Source organism: Prunus dulcis, chromosome 2 (assembly GCF_902201215.1).
Source record: "Prunus dulcis chromosome 2, ALMONDv2, whole genome shotgun sequence".
Lineage (NCBI taxonomy): Eukaryota > Viridiplantae > Streptophyta > Magnoliopsida > Rosales > Rosaceae > Prunus > Prunus dulcis.
Window position 1 is genome coordinate 25,893,108 of NC_047651.1, and position 13,003 is coordinate 25,906,110.

General features: G+C 40.2%; 3 protein-coding genes and 1 long non-coding RNA gene across 4 annotated transcripts; 2 read left to right on the top strand and 2 right to left on the bottom strand.

Moving 5' to 3' along the window:
* The first annotated feature begins 1,453 nt into the window (after positions 1 to 1,453).
* On the top strand, positions 1,454 to 4,409 carry LOC117617234. The gene is made up of 4 exons (XR_004584315.1): positions 1,454 to 2,818; positions 3,006 to 3,067; positions 3,151 to 3,298; positions 3,395 to 4,409. It is a non-coding gene; the product is annotated as an uncharacterized LOC117617234 (long non-coding RNA).
* An 80-nt stretch (positions 4,410 to 4,489) lies between these two features.
* LOC117619318 (pentatricopeptide repeat-containing protein At1g77170, mitochondrial) lies at positions 4,490 to 6,196 on the bottom strand. Its single transcript, XM_034349238.1, has one exon. It carries the CDS (start codon positions 6,110 to 6,112, stop codon positions 4,676 to 4,678), a length of 1,437 nt encoding a protein of 478 aa, XP_034205129.1. The 5' UTR covers positions 6,113 to 6,196; the 3' UTR covers positions 4,490 to 4,675.
* A 101-nt stretch (positions 6,197 to 6,297) lies between these two features.
* Positions 6,298 to 8,178, top strand: LOC117618725 (NADH dehydrogenase [ubiquinone] iron-sulfur protein 6, mitochondrial). The gene is made up of 3 exons (XM_034348432.1): positions 6,298 to 6,520; positions 7,520 to 7,604; positions 7,744 to 8,178. Exons 1-3 carry the CDS (start codon positions 6,404 to 6,406, stop codon positions 7,854 to 7,856), a joined length of 315 nt encoding a protein of 104 aa, XP_034204323.1. The 5' UTR covers positions 6,298 to 6,403; the 3' UTR covers positions 7,857 to 8,178.
* A 324-nt stretch (positions 8,179 to 8,502) lies between these two features.
* On the bottom strand, positions 8,503 to 12,635 carry LOC117620223 (ATPase family AAA domain-containing protein 3-B). Its single transcript, XM_034350366.1, has 8 exons — positions 11,962 to 12,635; positions 11,442 to 11,537; positions 11,210 to 11,320; positions 10,807 to 11,116; positions 10,382 to 10,472; positions 9,679 to 10,009; positions 9,402 to 9,550; positions 8,503 to 9,269 (listed from the first exon to the last, which is right to left on the bottom strand). Exons 1-8 carry the CDS (start codon positions 12,295 to 12,297, stop codon positions 8,756 to 8,758), a joined length of 1,938 nt encoding a protein of 645 aa, XP_034206257.1. The 5' UTR covers positions 12,298 to 12,635; the 3' UTR covers positions 8,503 to 8,755.
* Between the last annotated feature and the right edge of the window lie 368 nt (positions 12,636 to 13,003).

A 13,003-nucleotide genomic window follows, 5' to 3' on the forward strand; every position in this document is an offset into this window, starting at 1 on the left:
TGAGAGATTTAGAATTAATCTCAATGAAATTTGCATGGGTAGATGACCCATGGGAAATATTGGAAATTAATGGGTAAGTGTAGCCCACTAATTGAGAACTTCTGTTTGAGAGACTTGGATTTAATCTCATTAGAGTTTTCATGGGTAGATGACCCATGGAAAATTGGATGGTTTTGTACCACTTTCGTTGTTGTCAATGTCCAAGAAAAATAATGAGTAATTTTAATTATCCCATTAATTTTTCCTAAACATTGACCATTGCGTTTGGGAAAGTTTTTTTTTTTTGGCAGAATTTGGTTAAGATAAACCAGATATTTAAATTTGATTGCGGTTGCGTCTATTGGGATGTTAGACTGCCTACGTACCCTTGACGGGATCAAACCGACGTAGTTCCAAATTGATTTGGAAATTAATGGGTAAGTGTGAGAATGTGTCTTTGGGACCCACCTAAAAAATTGAGAATTTGTGTTTGAGAGATTTAATCTCATTGAAATTTGCATGGGTAGATGACCCATGGGGAAGATTGGATGGTTTTGTACCCTTTTTCCTTTTTCCAATGTCCAAGAAAAATAATGGGCATTTTTGATGAACCCACTAATTCTCTACAATTGACATTTGCATTTGTATCCATGCATGATTTGGAGGATTTGAGATTAATGGGCTATTGTGGTTGATAAGCCTGTTAATCCATATTGATGCTCCTTTGGTATCTTTTGAGAGTGAGCTTAATGCTCGTAGCACGATCAATCATTTATTTGGAATGGAGTCTTCGACACGGTATGGTTGAGTCGCTTGACACTCCTTTATGAATAGCTTCTTTGCCACAGTGATTGATTCCCATATTTCTTGTTGAGATTTTGTGGGCATGTTTGGTAGCCATCTTGCATTTGAGAATTTAGGCAGATAGACCCGAATGCCGTAAGCATTTTATTGAGCCTTCTTGACCGTCAATTGATTTAGTTCTCGTGAGCCCTTGCTGACACTTTTGTGCACTTGCTTGCATAACTTGGTACTGCAAGTAGTGAACTCATGTCTTCGCCCCTTGGAATACAAAGGAGCACAAGTGCCTGGACACTTTGTTTTCATTTGTTGCAGTCACCAAAAGTGATGTGAGGGACTTGAAAAAGCCTTTTTTTCAAACCTTCACCTTGTCTTCTATCTGTGCGAAGCTCAATGCTTGTTTTATATTGTAAAAGCATATTCCTGAGCTTAGTGGACATTTACAAAGAATGGGCCCTCTTAAACAATCACGCCTCTGACTTTTTTTTATCGTCTTTGACTTCTTGACGTCGGTACAAGCCAGCTACTCTTGTGGCTTGATTTTCCCTTCCGTTTGTCATTGGCATGGGGCCTTTTGCTTCTCCATGAAGCAAAAGAAAAGTATTGTATCTCCTCGATTTATCTTATTTTTTCCATAGTTCTGCTCCTTCCTATTTAGAAGCTTGATGGCTTGAACCGTGGAGGATGAACTTAGAGAAATCTACACTTCCTTTGGATTGGTTGCATGTGTTTGGACTCAAACTTTGTGTGTTCAGATTGATGCAGCTGGCAGCTTTGGGTTTGTTAGCTTTTGTCAAACTTGCCAATTCTTTCTTCTCTGGTCTCTTGCATACGACATATTGGAGGAGATAAGAATTTGGCAAAACACATCTTGCATCAAACCCTTTTTTTTTTTTTTGGTTTTTTCCTTGTTACAATCAAAGAGAACCCAATATCAAATTTTCTTTGATAGCCAATCAGCCATATGGCCCGTTTTCTTCCAATTCAAGAGAGAGGTCTTTCGACATGTGGCCTTCCCTTTGAATTCTTTTTAAGCTACAGACTCTTCCCATTACTGTTTGTAACAAATCAATTTTGGGATGCCATATTTGAGAATGGCGCAGAGGCAACGTCATGGAACACACAAACCATCCCCACAGCGGCATAATTTTTTCTATCTGTATCCAATATTTTTTTTTTGAGGTGCAAACCCAAGCCTTGATTGAGAGTGAAACACCCAGACTTTATTTTTTGGGTGCAATACCCAAATTTGTTTTTAGGATGCAAAACCCAAACTTTGTTTCCGGGGTGCAAAACCCAATGCTTTGATTTCAGGGTTTATAACCCCATGATGGATTGAACATCCAAGAAATTTTGATTCAAGGAATGCTGCCCCAAAATTTGATTTGTGGGTTTTATACCCAATCATAGGGGACTTCAGGAGAGGAGCCTTGTTGAAGATGCAACATGTATCTGACTGCTTCTGTCTTTGCAGGGAGTAGGGGTGTTGAGCCTCATTTTTCTGCTTCTGTCTTTGCAGGGAGTAGGGGTGTTGAGCCTCATTTTTCCTCCAGTCTCACGATTGTCCTTCTCTGCCTTTGTGGCTTTTCGGGTTTTTCCTCCCTCTCTGTAAAAATTCTCCAGCAGCCTTCCCCTTTGTGGGTTCTCCCCCACATCGTCTGCTATTCTCCTTTGATGCTTGTTTGTGGCTTTGGATGCTCAAGGCATCTGTGAGAGAAATCTCACTGTCCTGCCGCATTTAAGAACAACGAACGAAGAACCTCGTGTTTGTTGCTCTCTGTAGAAATCTGTCAGCAAATTCATTTGCCCTTCATTTCGTTTCGCTTATGTAGTGTCATAGCCCCAGCAATTGACTTCATGTGAATTTGATTCTCCACAAGCTTTTATTCCTTTTTTTTTATTCTTCTGTTTACATTCAGCAAAACATAGTAAACCAAAGGCCTTGCTTTGCTCCAGCTGGATCCCTCACGTATTGGTGCCATTAACAGGTGTCTTTCAATTTGATTAAGACACCCAAAGGATAGAAATCCTTCTCCAGGTGAAGTATGGATTAAACTCCTTATTGATTTGGAACTGCTGGATCATCCAGTGAAGCAAACTTCTTGTCCACATAGGATTGGGTTGTCTTCCTTATATATAAAAAAAAAAAAAAAAAAAACATGTAGTGCACCAGCAAACAGCCACAAAACGAAAGTCTTAACATTATTCTTCGTTTGCTTCTCCAGACCAGCACATAACTTTGCTCAAGCCACCTGTTGCACCATCAAACGGAAGCGGATTTCACGTGGTAACCCACATGCCATTCCTTAGTTCTTCTCTGTTATTTTATTTATTGATTGAATTAACTAGGACTTTTGTTTGCATGGACAGCAATAGCGGTAGCAATAGAAGACCCTCCAATTAATTGGATGCTTCTGGGCTGACTTGGAACCAAAAGAGACAAACTCTCTTATTGTCCTTTGTGTGCTGTAACTTTCCCAAGGTCAATAACTCAAGAAATCCTCTTGCCTTTCACGTGGTAATTCCCCCCCTTGAACTCCTCTTTTCCTTTGATTTTTTTTCTTTTGTCTGTTTCCATGCTTCTGACCTCTTGTCTTCTCTTTTGCATGAACAGACTGTGCTGCCAGCTTGAAGGCTTTGGAGTTTGGTGGAGGAAACCACCTGTCATTTTGCTTCAGAAACCCAAGAGAGAACTTGTGGTACATGCCTTGCCAGCTCCCCTTTTTTCTTTTGTGTTTGCTGTTGATGTACCATTGTCCATGTCCTTTTCTTTTTCCCAGTCATAATAAACCAAAGAAATATTCAAGAGAGGGAGGAGGGGCTGTGCGATACAGCCCCCTTTTTTTATTTCATTACTTTTTTATCCCCCTTGTTTTGTCTTTTACTAACAAAACCCAACACACAGAACCACTTTTTCTTTTGCTCCTATTCTTCCTCTGTTGGCTTTTTTTCGTTGGCTTGCAGGCAGCAAACACTCATGAGGAGGCAATTCAATTTCCATGCGCCCCTTTTGGTTTCGGATGCTTCATGCAGAAATTTTACACAGGGACTTGTAATTACAAGCCTTTGCTCTTTTGATTTTGATCCCATGGTGGGTTCATCTCTACATCCATGATTTGAGAGATTCTTTGCTCCTGGAAGAGCTTATTTGGTGGTGCATGATGGAATAGACTATGCCATAAAACATGATGATTGAAATCATCATGGAAGGCAAACCTGAAAACACTGCTGGAGTTCTTTGAGCGGAGCCAAGCCTCGGAGAGATTCTTAACCTTGGTTATGATGATTTCAATCATCATAGCCAAGAATTTCTGTGGATTGATCAAACAAACTGCTGGGTGCAGATCGTATCCTCGGAATTACTTGAGCGGAGCTGTCCCTTAGAGAGATTACTGACCCTTTTTATGATGATAGAAATCATCATGGCCAGGAACCCTTGAGTTGAATGGAACCAGAAATCTTGAGCAAAAAGAAAGAAATCAGAAAATTGTGCCATGAAACTAATCTTTTTACCTTGATATGGCTCTTTCCTTTCTCAAGTCTGCTTGCTAAGGATAGAAACCCTTCTCAACCGAGATACTTATCTCTTGGTGTTTCAAAACCACTGAAATACATCTATTTTATTTTTATATGTTTTTCTTGATAAGATTGCAGGGACAAAACAAATTAATTCTTTCATTCTATGGCTTTGCTTTTTGTGACAAAAGGGGTGCATCTGTTACTCTTTGCACCTTGCACAAAATTTGAATAACTGATGAACAACTCCGGTTCTAGGAAAGAAAAAAAATTGCTCCTTCAACAGCTCTTTGGGAATGTCGTGCAGATGCGTAAAAAGAATAGCATTTATATCAGCTCATTCTTGGAAAATGCCAGGCACATTTATGATACACGAATGTCAATCTGCACTTGTTGACAAGCTATAACCAGGAGACTTAGCGAGTTTTCTCTGATGCATAATCAATCGTATCCGCTCAACCTCTTTCCATAAACCTCTACTGGCATATATGTTAGACAAAACAACATAAGCCCCATCATTCCAAGGTTCTAATTCTTGCAAATGCTTAGCCACCCACTCCCCCATCTTAACGTTCCCATGTTTCTCACAGGCACCCATCAGGCAGCCCCAGACTACCGAGTTTGCCTTCATTGGCATCTCCTCAACCATTTTTCTTGCCTCCTCGAGCAATCCCGCTCTGCCAAGAAGATCCACCATGCATCCATAATGCTGCAAGTGGGGCTTTATCCCGTATGTATTCTTCATCATGTCGAAGTAAAATTTCCCCTCTTGCACAGTCCCACCATGAACACATGCACTGAGTACCCCAACGAAGGTCACATGATTAGGTCTCACTCCTGCCTCTCTCATGCACCGAAAGCATTCAAGTGCTTCGTTCACATGCCCATGCATCGCATAACCCACGATCATAGATGTCCACGACGATACGTTTTGTTGCTCCATCCTTGAAAACACCATATAAGCCAAGTCCATTCTCCCACATTTCCCATACATGTCTATAATCGAATTTAACATCAAGGTATCCGATTTATCCACGTTTTTAGCTTGGTAAACACATTTATGCAATTGAAGAGCCAAGCCTAAGTCACTTAAACTACCGCAAGCTGATGTGATACTAACCATGGTCACATCGTCCGGCAAGAAACCACATTTCCTGAGCTCTATGAACGTGTCTATCGCCTCCTTTGCACGCCCACCTTGTGAAAGGCCTCCAATGATGGCATTCCAAGAACCCAACTTTCTCTCGGGGTTTTGCTCAAACATATTGCGTGCATTTTCAAATTCTCCCGCCTTTGAGTATAAGTTTATAAACCCGCTCTCACAGTACTCATTGGAGTCAAGGCCCAGCCTTAGAGCGACGGAATGAAGCTGCCTACCAATCTCTACAGCAAAAAGTTGACAGAGGGCTTTCAAAATAATGGGGAGGGTGTAACAATCAGGCAAAACACCAGAACGAGACATAGCAAGGTAAACAAAGATTGCCTTGGTTGGAGCATCTCGTCGAGTGTAGGACCTTATGATGTTGTTCCAGTGAAATGGGGCGGTGTAAAGCTGTAACAAGTGGGTTCTGATAACATGGGCATAAATTTGATTCAATTCTTGTAAGGTAGTGCAATTTGACAACTGGGTTGCAATTATTTTTGCTGGGTCGTCTTGGCTAGTTGTTGAAGCTTGGAGATTGGGTTGGGCATCCAAATTTACAAGACTTGTAGTGAAGAAGCTTCGGGTGAGAAGATGGTCTGCAAATGAAATGGCGGTGTTGTTGGGTCCTTGAATTCTGCAACGCCGAATCATGAAGCGTTGTAATGAGGTCATGTGTGTGTGAATCTTATTGCCTTATTGGGTTGGAAATTGCAGGCATCAAATCAAATCAACCGTCTACTACGAGAGAAATGAGAAACCGAGAGTATGCGACATGACGCACTTAATAAACGACATTCACCTTATGTAGTTTGTTTCGAAGTCAAGGCCCATATATATATATAATATGGGCTAATGTCTTTTGATTACATGGGCCTTCAAATCAAACTGATTCTTCAACTGTAGCTCCTTCTATACCGTTGTCTCGGCTCTCTCAGCGTGAGGGGGAGCAATCAGCACTCAGCAATGGCGTCCAGTCTATTTAGAACCCTAATCAGATCGTCCAAATTGGGATCAGCGGGGACCAGAAATTTCAGCCTCGTCAGGAGTCAAATCAGCAACCACACCGCCAAATGGATGCAGGTTCCCTTCTAAGTTTACCTAATTGATTGACATTAACATGATCTTACTCATTATTCTCTTGATTATTACGATAATTTCCATTCATCTGCAGTGGGAATCTATTTTTCTCTTTTCAAATCTAATCTTTCAGTAAAGAAAGGAAGAAAGAATTGTGTTTGATAAATAAATTAATTAATTAACATCATAGCTTATCGGCGAGGATGTGTCAATAGATAATGAAGATACTGATTTTGTTCAGTATTGTGTAGTTTTTGTGTGTTCTTGATTCAAAACTCTGTGCAAATATATGTTTTACTTTCATAGAATGGTTGCCCTTTTTCTCACATTCTTAAGATGGCTTTTTATCAGAATTTCTGCTATCCTTTTTTCCTTTGTCCCATAGAATAAGATTGCTGAACTAACCCTTGGACGCTATAATAGATATGTCTAGTTTCCTCTACCAATGCCGAAAAGCTTTAAAGCAAAAACTGAATGCTGGTGCGTATAGAGTGTCCAGTCCCCATTATTCCCATGACCTTGTTTACTATCATTGCAATAAAGTGGGGAGCCAGCGTATGAATTTAGCAGTAATTGAACACAGATTCCCAGATTCATATGCCAACTTACTACACTGTGGGAACGACTGTACTGTGTGTATATCCTTCCTGCATTTCAATGAAAACATTGATGAAGTTCTTGGCATTTTGTACTCAACGAAGAGCTTATTTCGCTTTTCAATGGTATTCATGTTGTCAGCTTAGTTTCAGAGCAATTCAATGGTATTCGTATTGTCAGCTTCCTTTTAGAGCAATGACCGTGTTCTATGTTAGAGAATCTAATGTTTGCTTGTGTGCCCTTTCCACAAGCTTTTGCCTCAATGTTTTCCTATGCACATTAAATGTCTTACTCTTTCTTGGTGTCTATTTCCAACGTTAGAAACCCAGTTGGTTACCATGTCATGTATTGATTAGAAGTTATAAGTCAATGATCTTTTATTATTATTATTATTCTTATTAATAGGATACAAGCAAGAAATCTCCCATGGAGTTGATCAATGAAGTTCCACCCATCAAGGTTGAGGGCAGGATCGTTGCATGTGAAGGAGGTTAGGTTTTATGATGCTTTTCCTTGTATCTTTTACATTTATCCAGAGCAAAGCTACTTATGGATTATACTGCAAGATCAACTCAATAAGCTTTCTTTAGAAGTGAAAATTATTTGGGTAAAACTGTTATTGGTTGCAGACATTGATCCTGCACTTGGGCACCCAATTGAGTTCATATGCCTAGACCTGGATGAGCCAGCTATTTGCAAGTATTGTGGTCTTCGCTATGTTCAAGATCATCACCACCACTAGAAATCTGGAAGTGATAATGCATGGGCAAGTTTCATCCCTATTATCATACCTTCAATGAAGCCATTTCATTAGCAAGTTGAATTTGTAATGACAATACTACTTATCTGTTTGTTTATCAAAAGAATACTCATGTGTTTCCAAATTTAGTAAAATAAGGATTTGGCATGCCAGTCATGTGATCTTTAGGCACGAATGCGTATATGCACCCCATTTTGGCGCCATCATTATTGTTGTCAGATTTACATGTTGTGATGAGTTATGTGGCTCTTGTAAAGATGCTTTCTTGAGTCTTCATATTAGTGTTTAATTACGTTTGGATGTTGATGAGAGCCCCCTTCTAATTTTGTCAACTGTAAAAGTATATGGCTACTCTATTTCCCAGCACCAAGAACCCCAGCATCCGTGTAGGATGGATGAAGGGCATGATTACGTCCGGCCACTGGCCAACTCGTCTCTCTCTTCTAGCTAGTTTTCTCTGCTCTGCTGGCATATTTTCCCATTTCACATGGTTACTACTTTTTTTCATTTTAATCTTATGGAAATTATTCTGAATACCACTTTAGCAATTAGAATAACTGTCATCAGTTCAGCATTGAATATTCTGAGGACAGAACAATAAGCAAATCTATGGAATACGCCTATGAAGTACGAAATGAATACTTGTCAATCACCATCAGCATTAAATTTATATAAAGAAAAGGAAATACCAAAAACCCTCCAATGATAGGGGGCAAATAATGAATAACATCATATGTTATGTGGTCATGCCCAACATCTTTATCTCTCTCTCTCCAGGTAAAAAGTGAACGTCAGCCTTTCCCTCAGCCACCACTTTACTACTTAAACAGAAAGAAAACTGCCCGACAATTAATGATATAACTTATTGGACACCCATTACACTACACGCTACCTTTATCTCCGCCTGCCAGTTTCCTTCTCTGTTGATGCTCAGCGACCTTGTAGTCTACAACTTCACGAAATAGGCTTGGATCAAGCACACAATTCTCACTCCCATAAACCGCAGCTTGGACACTTGCCATCAGTTTTGCTATTTCTCTCCCAGAAAATCCGTCAGTCTTTGCTGCTGCTTCTTTGAGCATATCATCAGTCAACCCCTTCATCTCTATCTTCTGCGGTTGTCTCTTGAACAAATTACGGAACCAACCAGGTTTTCTTGTTTCAGACTGAGCAATGTACTTGTCCAGATACAACTTTAGCAGCTTAAAGCGCTCCTCTTCCCCAGGCAAAGGGAATTCAAGCACTTCATCAATACGATCTGCCACAGCTGAATCAAGATCCCCAGGACGGTTCGTGGCAAGGGCAAGGACTATGTCCTTGGACTGGTCACCAGTCCGGAATAGGAGAGCATTGAGTGCGCTTCTTTGAGCTTCACTCATATAGGTTTTGTTTCTCCTGCAAATTTATTTGACACATTCAACATCTCTCAGCTGAGTTTTCAATGAATCATACAGAGAGTGAAAGAAGTTCTCTTCTACACTACAACTAAATTACATCATTTTCATGCCTCTTAATTGTAGGACTTACTCGCACAAGAATGCATCAGCTTCATCGATGAAAAGCAACAGACCCTGCCGTGACTTTTTCGCCCAATCAAATAACTCGTGTATCTTGGTAACAGCCTGTGGTCCAAGTGGAGCAACATCCCCTCCCGTCATCAATGCATAATCCAATCCCTAAAGGCATTAGGAATCAAACATGGGAAAAAATGAGAATGAAGATTATGTGAAGGCTGAAGGATGACAATAAAGCAAAAACTACCAGATCAAATATCGTCCGAGTATAATAAGAAAATGCCTCATACCGATTTACGAGCCATCTCTCTAGCAGCCATTGTCTTCCCTGTTCCTGGAGGACCATAGAAGAGCATGTTTCTGAATGGCGCCTGATGAGATTTTGTATTTGTGGTTGCATTAGCCAAGTGTTCTATCCTTCTCTGAAGAGAAGGGTGTAAAATAACATCACCAAAAGCCTTCCCATCTTTTGTATGACCCTTGTTGCCACCACGAGACAGGGTGCCAATAGAACGTGAGAATAATCCTGACCAAGGGTACTTCCCTTTAGAGGACTCTCTGATCAGTGATGGTTGTCCCAATATTCTGTCCACGTAGCTCCATATCACCTTTGCACCTTCTCTGCATTGTAAAAATGAGACCAGAATGAGCTATGGCATTGTGGAGAGCAAATGGCAAGGTAATGAATAGTCCAATACAAGTTATTTCACAAAGGTAGCCCACAACCTGCTATGACTTTGAATGCAAGTCTTACTCTGTGAACCAAATATGAGACCATAAAAACAAACTAAATACTAGAACTTAACAGTTGTAGGCATTTACTACGGCAGTCCTTTTTCTTTCTCCACAGGAAAAACAAACAAAAACTACTAAATAAATAAGAGAAGATGAACCAAGACTATAGAAAGCAACAAATAGATTCCTAGCTTTCAAAATAAAGCCCACACATAGGAAAGGAAAAATGCAGAATATTCAAGTAAATGCAACACGGACCTTGTTGTGTAAACTCCCGCAGCTAGAGCTGTCACTCCCCCAACAGCAACAACAAGTTTATTCTGATCTGTCAGAATGGCTTTCAAGCCACCTGCAAAAAATAGCTAATTCTGCATCAACATTTGTTAAGAAATAAAATTACTTTAGAATTGCACTGGTCCTAACTTCTAATGAGTATATGATGGCAGACAGAAAACCGCCTTTTTTTAAATTGGAAGAAGAATCAACGTAAATGCACATTAAGATGAGGTCATATTCCAAATAATGACGTATGGCTCGCATTTCAATTCATGTAGATTCAAGGACAAAAAGAAAAGAAAACCACAAAGAATTCCACTTGAGATAAGTTACAAGACATGTTTGTTTATCTTTCTATTCATTATAAGGCAGTATAGACTACAGAATAGCAAAACAAGACAAAGTACCTCCAATATGATCAAATGTGGTATTTATTGCAGAAACCCATTTCTCTCTCTCAGCATTTGCACGGTCTATCAGTATTCTCCTGTTAACATCTTCCGCTAGTTTTGCTTCATGGGCTCTCCCTTCTGCTTCTGCAATAGCCCTCACTCTGATTGTTTCACGCTCTATCTCAGCCTTCTCCCTCTCTGTCTGTCGACGCTGTGCTTGGATCTGTTCTTCTGTCGCACGCCGAGCTTGCTCCTGCCTAATCGATGATTCTTCTTGCAGTTTTACAAGCTCTTGGTTCCTTGATCTGTGGTATTCATTTTCAGCCTGCAGTACCATCAAGGAATTATATTAAGAATTGAATTTTTTTTTTTCTTTAGAACTTCTGTATGAAATACCAAAAAGCTCAAGGCTACATGCCTGCATCCTCTTCCTTGCCAATTCATCCTCATAGCGAGCCATTTGGGATTTTGTTTGCGCTTGATGCTGAGCTAGCTTTTTCTGCTCGTCATAGATGACCCTTTGTCTCTCCTGTCAGGGAATGAAGTAGATGACTTCAAAAAAACTAGTGCCAGATAAATCACATAGGGTAATTTACGGGGAGAGTCACTAATCGAAAAGTCCTAATGGGGAAATAAGTAGAACCTCTTACCGTTTCAAATTGGGCCTTCAGTGCATTATACTCTGCAGCCTTTGCATTCAACTCAACCTGCCTTGTCTCTTCTTGCTTCTTTATAGCTTCAAGTACCTATACATTTGCAAAAGAGCAACCATTAAACAAATTCACGGGAAGTCATTAAAAAAAAGGCTGCCTGATGAAAATTTTAACACATCCTTTTACTTCTTTAAGCTCAAATACGGATCAAGTATAAGATGAAAAAAAAAAAAAATAGTACACTCTACATTCGAACTTCTGAATTTAGTTATGAACTAGGCGCCGATATGTTGGCCATAAATAAATACTAAAATTTCCATGGGTATCAAGTAAAAGCATAACATAAATCCCAAAATCCCGATGAATAATAAAAACTATTGGCAAAAAATAATTCTTAGTAACTTCACAAGAAAGGCAAATCTCGCGGCCCCGTTTAAAAGAAAAGAGTAACAATAATAATAATCAAGCGAGCATAACCCATTTGAAGACGATGCAGAAACCGCCCTAAATTTCTAACCTGTTTGGCACTAGAAGATTGGCTGATTTTTTCCAAGGCCTGAACACCGCGCTCCAGCGGCTCAGGATCGAACCCAGCCGAAGTTGTCCTCGGATGATCATTGCGAACCTTCGGAGGAGGAGGAGGAGGCTCAGCAGCATCCCCGGTCGACGACGAGGAGGGTGGATTTGACGGCGCAGATTGCTTAGAAGAAGAAGAGGGTTGGGAAGCATTGGAAGAAGGAGTAGAGAAGGGTGAGAAGCTGAAAGGGCCATCAGCGTAAGCACAATTGTTCTTTGATAAGGAGGCTGAGGCAGCCACTGCTGTGATAAGTCCTAATGCATATGTCTTCGCCATTTTTTCCTCTCTAATTCCTTTACGGGTTTCTAATAAAACCCTCTGAAGTCTGAGACTAAAACCCTTGGGGTTTTTTTTTTTTTTTTTTTTTTTTGGTGGGTGGGTGTGTAGAGGGGAAAGGAAGGAAGAGGGGCTTGTTGTTAACTTATGGGTGAATTTGGAAAAATGTGAGGGTTTTAGAGAGGTTTAATGGGAGAAATGGTGTCTTGAAGACCAAGAAAATCTTAACATTGAAAACCAAAACCCTCTTTCCCGTAGAAAGCGGTAGATGGAAAGAGAGAGAGATAGAGAGAGAAAGGGAGAGAGAGAGGGTTCAGGGTTTTTGTAGGGTTTGTGTTGGGTGTATATAAGTATCTATATATGGTGGTTTTTGCTGTTGGATCGGAACTCACTCGGGAGGAAGAAAATGGAGGGCATAATTCTCAAATGGGCTACTGTTTTAAGTGGTGCTTATAAAGACCGTGATTCTGGGCTTGCCCTGCTGACCCACATATTTTTCCTCTCTTTGGGCCTTTGGGCCCCATCATACCCAAATAATAAAATAATAAAAAATACAAAGAGGAATCTCGTTTGGACACCCAGGCCCCCATTAAAAGCAAAATTTTAAAAAACGAAAAAACAAAAAGAAAAGGCTGGCGAAGCCACAGCAAAGCTTTCCCAAATTCTTGAACCCAAAAAAAAAAAAAAAAAAGCTTTCCCAAATTCC

Bases quoted from the DNA above. Each gene is read 5' to 3' on its own strand.
- LOC117618725 (XM_034348432.1), top strand. From the start codon at position 6,404: ATGGCGTCCAGTCTATTTAGAACCCTAATCAGATCGTCCAAATTGGGA. The intron at 6,521-7,519 runs GTTCCCTTCTAA...TCTTATTAATAG, and splicing joins ACACCGCCAAATGGATGCAG to GATACAAGCAAGAAATCTCC. The intron at 7,605-7,743 runs GTTAGGTTTTAT...TATTGGTTGCAG, and splicing joins GATCGTTGCATGTGAAGGAG to ACATTGATCCTGCACTTGGG.
- LOC117620223 (XM_034350366.1), bottom strand. From the start codon at position 12,297: ATGGCGAAGACATATGCATTAGGACTTATCACAGCAGTGGCTGCCTCA. The intron at 11,321-11,441 runs GTAAGAGGTTCT...ATTCCCTGACAG, and splicing joins TGAAGGCCCAATTTGAAACG to GAGAGACAAAGGGTCATCTA. The intron at 9,551-9,678 runs GTATGAGGCATT...TAATGCCTTTAG, and splicing joins GAGAGATGGCTCGTAAATCG to GGATTGGATTATGCATTGAT.
- LOC117619318 (XM_034349238.1), bottom strand. From the start codon at position 6,112: ATGACCTCATTACAACGCTTCATGATTCGGCGTTGCAGAATTCAAGGA.